General features: G+C 44.0%; 1 protein-coding gene across 1 annotated transcript; it reads right to left on the bottom strand.

Moving 5' to 3' along the window:
- Nucleotides 1–1716: 1716 nt before the first annotated feature.
- On the bottom strand, nucleotides 1717–10867 carry tacr1b (tachykinin receptor 1b). The gene is made up of 7 exons (XM_020458322.2): nucleotides 10367–10867; nucleotides 10025–10200; nucleotides 8171–8374; nucleotides 3623–3773; nucleotides 3120–3325; nucleotides 2675–2777; nucleotides 1717–2453 (listed from the first exon to the last, which is right to left on the bottom strand). Exons 1-7 carry the CDS (start codon nucleotides 10595–10597, stop codon nucleotides 2241–2243), a joined length of 1284 nt encoding a protein of 427 aa, XP_020313911.2. The 5' UTR covers nucleotides 10598–10867; the 3' UTR covers nucleotides 1717–2240.
- Between the last annotated feature and the right edge of the window lie 1382 nt (nucleotides 10868–12249).

Below are 12249 nucleotides of genomic sequence, written 5' to 3'. Positions count from 1 at the left end.
TCTCTTCCTACTGACACCTCTCACTCTGATCCCTCCTCTCTTCCTACTGACACCTCTCACTCTGATCCCTCCTCTCTTCCTACTGACACCTCTCACTCTGATCCCTCATCTCTTTCAACTGACCCCTCTCACTCTGATCCCTCATCTCTTTCAACTGACCCCTCTCACTCTGATCCCTCCTCTCTTCCTACTGACCCCTCTCACTCTGATCCCTCCTCTCTTCCTACTGACCCCTCTCACTCTGATCCCTCCTCTCTTTTGAATGACCACTCTCACTCTGATCCCTCCTCTCTTCCTACTGACCCCTCTCACTCTGATCCCTCCTCTCTTTTGAATGACCACTCTCACTCTGATCCCTCCTCTCTTCCTACTGACACCTCTCACTCTGATCCCTCCTCTCTTCCTACTGACCCCTCTCACTCTGATCCCTCCTCTCTTCCTACTGACCCCTCTCACTCTGATCCCTCCTCTCTTTTGAATGACCCCTCTCACTCTGATCCCTCCTCTCTTCCTACTGACCACTCTCACTCTGATCCCTCCTCTCTTCCTACTGACCCCTCTCACTCTGATCCCTCCTCTCTTCCTACTGACCCCTCTCACTCTGATCCCTCCTCTCTTTCAACTGACCCGTCTCACTGTTTTCCCTCCTTTCTTTCTCTACTCTCCTCCCCCCTCTTCTAGACTCTATTTGTGTCCCCCTCTTTCCTCTCCTGTCTATATATATCTGACCTTTGCCCTGACCAGGCAGACAGAGTACTGCTCCTCAAATTGTCGTCTCTGAGCAGTAATCCCTGACAACAGGTGCTGAACCAACACACATCACCTCCCGGAAAAAAATAAATAAATAAATAAATAAATAAACACACACACACACACACACACACACACACACACACACACACACACACACACACACACACACACACACACACACACACACACACACACACACACACACACACACACACACACACACACACACACACACACACACACACACACACACACACACACACACTTGCATGAAGAAATGAACACACACCCTGCCTGACTCTCACACAAAAACACTCACACAAAAACATCAGTGTTTTCTTAGGGAGAGCTGTGGCTGCCATTGATGCTAGCTGAAGCGATTTGGTGAGTGTTCCAAACACAGCCCTAATCAGCCCTAGGGTTCTGGAATGATGGAAAGAATCCTTATGAGCTGCCTGGTCAGATATATTAGACGAGAATAGAACTCTACACTAGGTTCAAGGCCACAAAACCCATGTCTGCCTAAAGAAGAGCGCTAGACTCTAGCCCAGTTTGATATACACTGATTGTACAAAACATTTAGAACACCTGCTATTTTAAAGACATAGACTGACAAGGTGAATCCAGGCAAAAGCTACGATCCCCTAATAATGACACTTATTAAATCCACTTCAATCAGTGGAGATGAAGGGGAGGAGACAGGTTAAATACTGATTTTTAAGCATTGAGACATGGATTGTGTATGTGTGCCATTCAGAAGGTTAATGGGTAAGACAAAATATTTAAGTGCCTTTGAACGAGGTATGGTAGTACAGTAGGTGCCAGGCACATCAGTTTGTGTCAAGAACTGCAACGCTGCTGAGTTTTTCACGCTCAATAGTTTCCCGTGTGTATCAAGAGTAGTCCACCACCCAAAGGACATCCAGACAACTTGACACAACTGTGGGAAGCATTGGAGTCAACATGGGCCAGCATCCCTGTGGAATGTTTTCGACACCTTGTAGAGTCCATCCCCCAACGAATTGAGGCAGCCCTAGCCGATGTTGTGTCGGCATTAGAATGTGTGAGAATAGAGCACTAGCCCAGGCTATAGTGCACTAAACCACGTATAATCTCCCGTGGACAGTACCTACAGTAAACATAACTGGTACAGTACACCTGTCGGCATAATATGGGATACGAGCAGCATTAGTTCTGAGGTTTGGGTTTTCATCACTGTTTATTTGGACATATCAGGATTGGGTGAAGGCGGGGCTTAAACTGCTTTACTTCGGCGGAAGATAACCACCGGTGAAAATATCAGAAGGGGGTGGGAGGGATTGACTGAGATTTTCCTTTTGTGAGAGTGGAGACAAAACGGAAATCTCCATTTCTAACACACTTCCCCCTAGAACCTAATCGAGCAGCTGACCAAATGATGTAACATTTTAGTTCTGGGTTAAGTGAGATGAAACCACGACTAATCCAGTTAGGCGTTTGTTAGGCCACTAGTCCATGTTATGTCTGCCGTAGTAAGCAGGGCTGTCGGTGGGGTTGAGGGCTGATCGTGAGGCTGAGCCGTTGGAGGTGGAGGTGAGCTCCATGGTTGTCTGGGTGATAGGGGGGCTGGCTGGCTGCTCTGCCCCACAGCGCTCCTCCTCAGTGGGCTGCAGAACTGTTGACATACTGGTCTCCATCCGGCTGGCCCGGTACACACTCATCTGGAAACAGAGATAATTGGGACACAACTTAAAAATACACACTCATACTAGTAACTGAAAGGTTGCAAGATCGAATCCCAGAGCTGTCGTTCTGTCCCTGAACAAGGCAGTTAACCCACTGTTCCTAGGCCGTCATTGAAAATAATAATTTGTTCTTAACTGACTTGCCTAGTTAAATAAACAATACACACACCCAGAAAGAAGAGGGAATCTATACACACCTGGGTCTGTAGGTAGCGGGTGGACTTGAGTTCCAGTCCCTCGTAGGAGGCGGCAGGAACACACGGACACCAACAGAACACCTGCTGAAAGCCTGCCCTGAATCTGAACAGAGAGAGGGTTGAGAGAGAAAGAGGGAGAGAGGGGGGAGTGAGAGAGAGAGCGAGAGAGAGATGGGGAGAGAGAGAAGGAGAGACTAATGGGTCAAATGGGTGTGTGTGTGTGTGTACATGCCTGTTGTGTTTGCGCTTGTGTGTGTACCACAGGAGGCTGGTGAGGAGAGGACATATAATATTAATGGCTGGAATGGAGTGAATGGAATGGTATCAAAGACCATGTGTTTGATGTGTTTGGTACCACTCCTATCAATCCATTCTAGCCATTAGTATGAGCCCATCCTCCACAATGATGTGCCACCAGCCACCTGTGGTGTGTACAGTCACCTACCTGTCATTGAGACAGCAGTAGATGATAGGGTTGTACATGGTGGAGCTCATGGCCAACCACAGAACAGCCAGGTAGACCTGCTGGATGTAGCGCCACTCAAACAGCTGCATGGGGTCAGGGTGGAACTGCTGGAGCAGGAAGTAGATGTGGTAAGGCAGCCAGCACACTGCAAACGTACACACCACCACGATCATCATCTTCACAACCTAGAGAGAAGGAGGGGGGAGGGAGGGACAGTTGAAAGCAATTTAGGGATTTGCCTAAGAATATTCACTTAAGAGGTTCCCTGCTGTGTGTAAGCATGCATGAGTGTGTGTACATAAAGGTATTGTGTTCTGCCTGTGAGCTTGTGTGTGTGTGTGTGTGTGTGTGTGTGTGTGTGTGTGTGTGTGTGTGTGTGTGTGTGTGTGTGTGTGTGTGTGTGTGTGTGTGTGTGTGTGTGTGTGTGTGTGTGTGTGTGTGTGTGTGTGTGTGTGTGTGTGTGTGTGTGTGTGTGTGTGTACCTTGCGTTTGGCGATTAGCTGCTCTCTGTAACGGTGGGTGGAGTCTCCAGGGATAGTCCCCGCCCACAGGGACGAGCCCACCACCAGGTAGGCACATCCCATAATGCACAGCGGCAGGAAGTAGTACAGCAACACCACAGACACAGAGTACCTACACAGACAGAGACACACACACACACACACGCACTAATGAGATTGTTAGACTGGGGTCTCAGGTCTCGTCTAGTCAACCCTGTTCTGATTTGATTCCTTATCTCTGCCTCCGAACGTACGTACACACACACAATGTCTGCTGATCCCTTATCAGTCTTGCTACAGGGAGTAGCGGCCCAGAAGATCAGCTCTCACTGAAAGATGTGAAATTAATTTACTGAGGAAGACAGAAGAGAGAGGCCTAAATCAAGCCCTAGCCCCTAACTCCTAACATCAGACAAACTACAGGGACTCAGCTGCTTATGGAAATGACTTCATTCCCCTGAACACCTGAGACTAATGGTAATACTAAATAACACACACGGGGGAGAGCATGGGTAGGTGGAGAGAGAGAAACACAGAGAATGAGTGATAGAGAGAAGGAGAAAATGTCGGGACAGAGAGAGAGAACTGTGAAACGAATGAGGCTGGGATTCAATCCGATTGAGGGCTATAGGCATTACGACTTTTAAAGGGAATTTCAGATTGTGCAGCATATGCAATGTTTTCCTGGGAATGGGATCTCCACGAACGAGGGGAACATTGCCTTTAAAATTCACTATGCTTATAACCTCTTATTAATGTTTCAGTAGGCCTACTACCTCTTATCAATGTTTCAGTAGTCTACTCCCTCTTATTAATGCTTCAGTAGGCCTACTCCCTCTTATCAATGTTTCAGCAGCCCTACTCCCTCTTATCAATGTTTCAGTAGTCTACTCCCTCTTATTAATGCTTCAGTAGGCCTACTCCCTCTTATTAATGTTTCAGTAGTCTACTCCCTCTTATTAATGTTTCAGTAGGCCTACTCCCTCTTATCGATGTTTCAGTAGGCCTACTCCCTCTTATCGATGTTTCAGTAGGCCTACTCCCTCTTATCAATGTTTCAGTAGTCTACTCCCTCTTATCAATGTTTCAGTAGGCCTACTCCCTCTTATCAATGTTTCAGTAGGCCTACTCCCTCTTATCAATGTTTCAGTAGGCCTACTCCCTCTTATCAATGTTTCAGTAGGCCTACTCCCTCTTATCAATGTTTCAGTAGTCTACTCCCTCTTATCAATGTTTCAGTAGTCTACTCCCTCTTATCAATGATTCAGTAGTCTACTCCCTCTTATCAATGTTTCAGTAGTCTACTCCCTCTTATCAATGTTTCAGTAGTCTACTCCCTCTTATCAATGTTTCAGTAGTCTACTCCCTCTTATCAATGTTTCAGTAGTCTACTCCCTCTTATTAATGTTTCAGTAGGCCTACTACATCTTATCAATGTTTCAGTAGGCCTACTCCCTCTTATCAATGTTTCAGTAGTCTACTCCCTCTTATCAATGTTTCAGTAGTCTACTCCCTCTTATCAATGTTTCAGCAGCCCTACTCCCTCTTATCAATGTTTCAGTAGGCCTACTCCCTCTTATCAATGTTTCAGTAGGCCTACTCCCTCTTATCAATGTTTCAGTAGTCTACTCCCTCTTATCAATGTTTCAGTAGTCTACTCCCTCTTATCAATGTTTCAGCAGCCCTACTCCCTCTTATCAATGTTTCAGTAGGCCTACTCCCTCTTATCAATGTTTCAGTAGTCTACTCCCTCTTATCAATGTTTCAGTAGTCTACTCCCTCTTATCAATGTTTCAGTAGGCCTACTCCCTCTTATCAATGTTTCAGTAGGCCTACTCCCTCTTATCAATGTTTCAGTAGTCTACTCCCTCTTATTAATGCTTCAGTAGGCCTACTCCCTCTTATCAATGTTTCAGCAGCCCTACTCCCTCTTATCAATGTTTCAGTAGTCTACTCCCTCTTATTAATGCTTCAGTAGGCCTACTCCCTCTTATTAATGTTTCAGTAGTCTACTCCCTCTTATTAATGTTTCAGTAGGCCTACTCCCTCTTATCGATGTTTCAGTAGGCCTACTCCCTCTTATCGATGTTTCAGTAGGCCTACTCCCTCTTATCAATGTTTCAGTAGTCTACTCCCTCTTATCAATGTTTCAGTAGGCCTACTCCCTCTTATCAATGTTTCAGTAGGCCTACTCCCTCTTATCAATGTTTCAGTAGGCCTACTCCCTCTTATCAATGTTTCAGTAGGCCTACTCCCTCTTATCAATGTTTCAGTAGTCTACTCCCTCTTATCAATGTTTCAGTAGTCTACTCCCTCTTATCAATGATTCAGTAGTCTACTCCCTCTTATCAATGTTTCAGTAGTCTACTCCCTCTTATCAATGTTTCAGTAGTCTACTCCCTCTTATCAATGTTTCAGTAGTCTACTCCCTCTTATCAATGTTTCAGTAGTCTACTCCCTCTTATTAATGTTTCAGTAGGCCTACTCCCTCTTATCAATGTTTCAGTAGGCCTACTCCCTCTTATCAATGTTTCAGTAGTCTACTCCCTCTTATCAATGTTTCAGTAGTCTACTCCCTCTTATCAATGTTTCAGCAGCCCTACTCCCTCTTATCAATGTTTCAGTAGGCCTACTCCCTCTTATCAATGTTTCAGTAGGCCTACTCCCTCTTATCAATGTTTCAGTAGTCTACTCCCTCTTATCAATGTTTCAGTAGTCTACTCCCTCTTATCAATGTTTCAGCAGCCCTACTCCCTCTTATCAATGTTTCAGTAGGCCTACTCCCTCTTATCAATGTTTCAGTAGTCTACTCCCTCTTATCAATGTTTCAGTAGTCTACTCCCTCTTATCAATGTTTCAGTAGGCCTACTCCCTCTTATCAATGTTTCAGTAGTCTACTCCCTCTTATCAATGTTTCAGTAGTCTACTCCCTCTTATCAATGTTTCAGCAGCCCTACTCCCTCTTATCAATGTTTCAGCAGCCCTACTCCCTCTTATCAATGTTCTTGAAATGTAATACCTGCGCCATAACCATGTCATAATATGTCATAAAAGCTGACATAACTTGTCATGACCTGTCATAATATGGTCATAAAACTGTCATGTCTGAGGGTTGGAGTGTGCCCCAGGCTATCCGTAAATAAAAAAATATGAAAATGGTGCCATCTGGTTTGCTTAATATAATGAATTTGAAATGATATGTACTTTTACTTTTTATTTTGATTCTTAGGTATATTTTAGCAATTACATTTACCTTTGATACTTATGTATATTTGAGCAATTACATTTACCTTTGATTCTTAGGTATATTTGAGCAATTACATTTACCTTTGATTCTTAGGTATATTTGAGCAATTACATTTACCTTTGATACTTATGTATATATAAAACAAAATACTTTTAGACTTTTACTAAAGTAGTATTTCACTGGATGACTTTCACTTTTCCTTGATTCCTTTTCTATTAAGGTATCTTTACTTCTACTCAATTGGGTACTGTTCCACCCCTGTGCACGTGACAATTAAAAACTTGAAACACATCCTCTCTCACACAATCATACACACCCCACTCTTGCAAATGCAGCCCACCTTTGAAGCATCTCTTTGAGGAGTCTATTCCTGTTCAGTTCGTCCTGTGCCATCTACATTTGTGCATAGCCTAGTCAGTGGTCATGTTATCAGGTTGCTAGCTAGCTAAACAATGTTGTTTGTTATCAAACCCCAAAAATAGCGGCTCGCGAGTAGTTAAAAACGACCCGTGACATACGCACCATTCCGTGGAAGGAAAAACAGACGCAATTCACGGCGCCAAAACAAATGTACACGTTAACATTGACAGCCCTGAAAATGAGGAAAGTCAATTCTGAGTGAATAACTTTTTAATAGCTAAACCGTCTAGTCTGTCTTTTTTAATTGCTGCATTGTTGACTAATGATATCAAACTGTTATCATTCATAGAGAACAACTTATATTTCACAGTTTGGAACATGGCTGTCTAGGAAGTCTAGACTGTTAAAGATGGTTATTCATCTCTTTAATATATCATTGATTTGAATTGTCTTGTTTTCTGTGTGATAAATCAAATGCTATATATAGAGAGAGATGATCACACAGCATCAATAAACAACACAACAAAACAGAAAAACAATCATAACAATGCAATTAATGAGTCCTTGAAGTCCGAGGACCTCTGTCTAACAATGATTATTCATAACAAATAACCCCCACAGACTGAACACCTGTTATCTGTTTGGTTCTAAATCAGTCTCCTGGCTAATAGAGGTTGGATAGATTCATGAATCATTCCACTAGGATGCTACATTACAAGGAGACAAACAGCAGAAAGACGCTCGGCCTATTCATCCAGAAGTTGGGAGACAGAAAAAGGATGTGAGTAGTGAATCAGATTCTACAGACAGAAAATAATTAAGTTTATTCTCTAATGTGTAGTGAACCTCCTGAAGATTACGCTTCCTTCAAACACCTTTGTGTGTGTGTGTGTGTGTGTATATGTGTTTGTCTCAGTACTCACATCTTTTTGAAGTCCATGGTTGTGTCATTGGTGTATTCAGGCCATTGGATGTAACAAACAGTCCTACCAGGCAGCTGGTCAGTAGCTGAGTAGTAGTACTGGGGGAAGGCCAATAGTAGAGCTAACACCCAGATCCCTCCGATCACTACACGGGTCTCTGCTGAAGACAACCTCTGCCTCAGGGGGTGGATGATAGCCATGTACCTGGAACACACACAAAAACACACACAAAGTGACTAGTTATATACACACACATGTGGGATATGAATTTTTGCACTAACTCTCTTGCACTGACTTTATGCACAAACACGAGACTCTACCAACACACTCACACATACACCCCAAGACACACATACACACACACACACACACACACGCACACACACACACACACACACACACACACACACACACACACACACACACACGCACACACACATGCACACACACACTCATACACACACACACACTCATACACACACACTCACACTTACATATGCTCTCTCTCTCACACACACTCACACACTCACTTTCCCGTCATTGTTACTCATTATTCACTGTGTATTTAATCCTCCTGTCACTATTTTGTTGTTGTATCTTTGTCTCTGCATTGTTGGGAAGGGCCCGTAAGTAAGCCTTTCACTGTTATTCTACACCTGTTGTTTATGAAGCATGTGACAAATACAATTTGATTTGATTTTAATTTGATTTTGACACACAGAGGTCAGTAATACACACACTGTAATACACACACACAGATATCAGTACTACACACACACAGATCAGTAATATACACACACACAGAGAGATCAGTAACACACACACACACACACACCCACACACACACACACAGAGAGAGGTCAGTAATACACACACACATAGTAATCAGTTATACACACACGCACACTGTTATACACACACACGCACACACACACTGCTATACACACAGGCACATTACTGTAACACAGACACACATTTATATATACACACACGCTCGCTACTGAGGGGACACCAGGGGATACAGACATGGCTCCGATTAGTTTTACATTCCACTGGTTTAATTTAATTGGCAATTACTGATAGTTCAACTTCTTTAGCACAACAGCTACATTCTGGTGACAGATGGAGAAGAGACACTGCACTGTGTGTGTGTTCCTCCAAGCTCTAATGAAAGGTAATCATGCAGAGTTGATGTGAGTGTATCTGATCCTTCTCCTCTCCTTCTCGCCTCCTCTACCCTCCTCTCCTCCTCTCCTCTCCTCCTCGCCTCCTCTACCCTCCTCTCCTCCTCTACCCTCCTCTCCTTCTTTCATCCTCTCCTCTCATTGTGTTGCTTCACTGATGTGATTTACTTTTCTAATCAAGACAAGGAGATGGGGTGATGCCAAAACTATCATCTCCCTTCCTCTCTTTCTTCACTGTTTCTCTCTTCGCCCTTTCAAACACACCTGTTGTTAACACTCCCGGGGAGCCTGGGGTCATCTGGGGGAAGGGCTGCTCTCTTTCTCTCTCTACTTCACTAATGAAAGAATGTTCAGATTGTTCTGACACACTGAAGAAAGGGGATCTGTGTTCTGACAGTGAGCCCAGACTGATGGACGGTGTGGGAAGGATGGAAGGGAGAGGAGCAGGGATGATGTGATGGAAAACGCAGCTCTCACACACTGAGGCTGTGGCGACATACTGATGACATTATATGAGAGAGAAGCAGGGTTGGAGAAGGGATCTCTACAGCATTTAGGGCCGCTTACCGGTTCCGAGCTATGGCAGTCATAGAGTAGATTCTATTGAAAACAAACACACAGTAGAGTGCACCCATGCATGGACACACACACACACACACACACAGCTCACCTTTCCAGTGCTATGGCGGTCATGGAGTATATGCTGGTGAAGACTGCTGCAATGGGGAAGAAGTTATGGAATCGACAGTAGCCCAAACCAAAGTACCACTCGTTATGGATGCTGTATGCAAAGTTTATCACTGTGTTGAAGGCAGACATAGATGCCTCTGCAAAGGCTAGGTTCACCTGGGAGGAGAAAAGAGGAATCAGACACAGACAAACGAACATACACACAAACAAAGTTCACATTCACTGGTGATATTTTAAAAATAAAATACATTAATTTGGAAATGATTACATAACGTCTGTCCTAGCTCTCTCGTTCTTTATCATTTTACATTTGTTTGTTTACCAGGAAGTAGTTAGTCACGGTCCTCATGCGTTTGTGCGCGAGGATGATCCAGATGACCACCAGGTTACCGATCACCGAGACGCACACCATGCTGCAGTAGGCTATGGCCCAGAGAGCGATCTGCCAGATCGGCTGCACGAACTGGTTATATCCCTCTGTTTCGTTCAAACCGGAGCCGTTAGTGGCGTTAACGGAAAGGTAGTTATCCGTGGTGTTCAAAAACGAGTCCATCTTTAGATCTCGGAAATTTTGTGTTGAAAGAGTAATAATCCAAATAGTAATAGCTAAAATAATAAATATTATATTTGAAGAATAAATAGAGATATTCCCAGTAGCCTAACCTTGTGTGATCGTTTCACAACAAAACCATCTTCTGAGGTTTAGCTTTGATGCTGAGGGTTATAAACCCCAAAATATGTTGATAGTGACCGAAAAAAGAAAGTGAATGGAATGTTGATCTGGGAGAATATCGCAGTAGTAAAAACAGTCTAGTTACTTTCTTCTGTTGACCGTCTCACTTGTCAGATTTACGCACTTCTCTCTCCCAAATGGACAAGAAAGTTTTGTCATTTCAGTTACAGGTGAAAAGCTTTGGGATTGAAATGGTCTTCGTTCTCCATATTCGTGTTTTACTTTCCCGTTAACAGTAAACCTTTTTTTCTTCTTGCGCACAGGCTGGGAAGGACGCACACTATGCGCTCATCATAAAGCCAAGCATTTGACATACCCATGCCGCACACAGACTCTCGAGTCAAATACGCACGCGCGTAAAAGCCACAGCCACACACACACACACACACACACACACACACACACACAACGAGGAATATGTTTGAGGTGAAGTGCATATATAAGAATGGTTTATGTATTATTTTGTGATTTCCCTCAGTGAGCAAGGTAAGGTGTAGATTGAGTCAGATGGAAATCTCTGAAATGTCTCTCTTTCTCTCTCTGGAAGTAGTGTTTTCTGCATCTATGAAATAGCCTATGGTCTTTTGAGTGGGTCACATTAATCGATGCCCTTGTCTCCAGTCAGACATCTGGAGTTCAGTCTGCTATTTCAACTCTTTCTCTTAATTTCCTCTCTCCCTATGTTGCTCAATTTATCTCTCTGCAATGAACATGATGGGAGACAGAGAGCTGGTTTCAAGCACAGGTGTTTATTTGTAAAGGACCACAGGAGGAGGCAGGTAGCTGGGTCCAGGGGCAGGCAGAAGGTCATACACAGGAGGAGGCAGGTAGCTGGGTCCAGGGTCAGGCGGAAGGTCTTACACAGGGGGTCCAAAAAGGCAACAGTACAGACAGGGAAACGGCTAGTAACGTCGTCTGGGAGATCAGGCAATGGGGAGATAACAGGAAATCCGATAAAGTACAGACAGGGAATAGGCTAAATGTGTCGTTAGTGAGGCGGGCAAAAACTATCATACAAGGGAGGATTCAATTACGGGAAGAACAGCGCTCCGAATAGAAGTGTGTCACAAAACAATCGCTCACAATGATGGGGTGCAAAGAACTGAACTAAATAGTGTGTGATAATGACATACAGGTGTGTGAGTAGGTGATCAGAATTCAGGTGATTGGGATCTGGAGAGTGAGCTGCGTTCAGGGGATCTACGTGCTTGAGAGTGTGAGTTGGAAGCACTCTCATCCTCCCTCCAATCATTCTCCTCCTCTTTACCAGAGAGAGTAAGCATCATTAGGAAGAGTGGTCTGTGTAAGTTCCCTACATAAATATTCTGATGTCTGGATATCAAGGCTGGGGAGATGTCAAGCCTCATTTACAAGACAGGGGCTGCATTACTATTATATAGTAACATTACTCTATTCTGTCTCTATCTATCCTCTCCCTGCTCACTCTCTATCCTCATTTCCTGTCACTCAGT

Source organism: Oncorhynchus kisutch, linkage group LG23 (assembly GCF_002021735.2).
Source record: "Oncorhynchus kisutch isolate 150728-3 linkage group LG23, Okis_V2, whole genome shotgun sequence".
Lineage (NCBI taxonomy): Eukaryota > Metazoa > Chordata > Actinopteri > Salmoniformes > Salmonidae > Oncorhynchus > Oncorhynchus kisutch.
The sequence above is the reverse complement of the archived record's forward strand: the minus strand, read 5'-3'. Positions and strand labels throughout refer to the sequence as shown.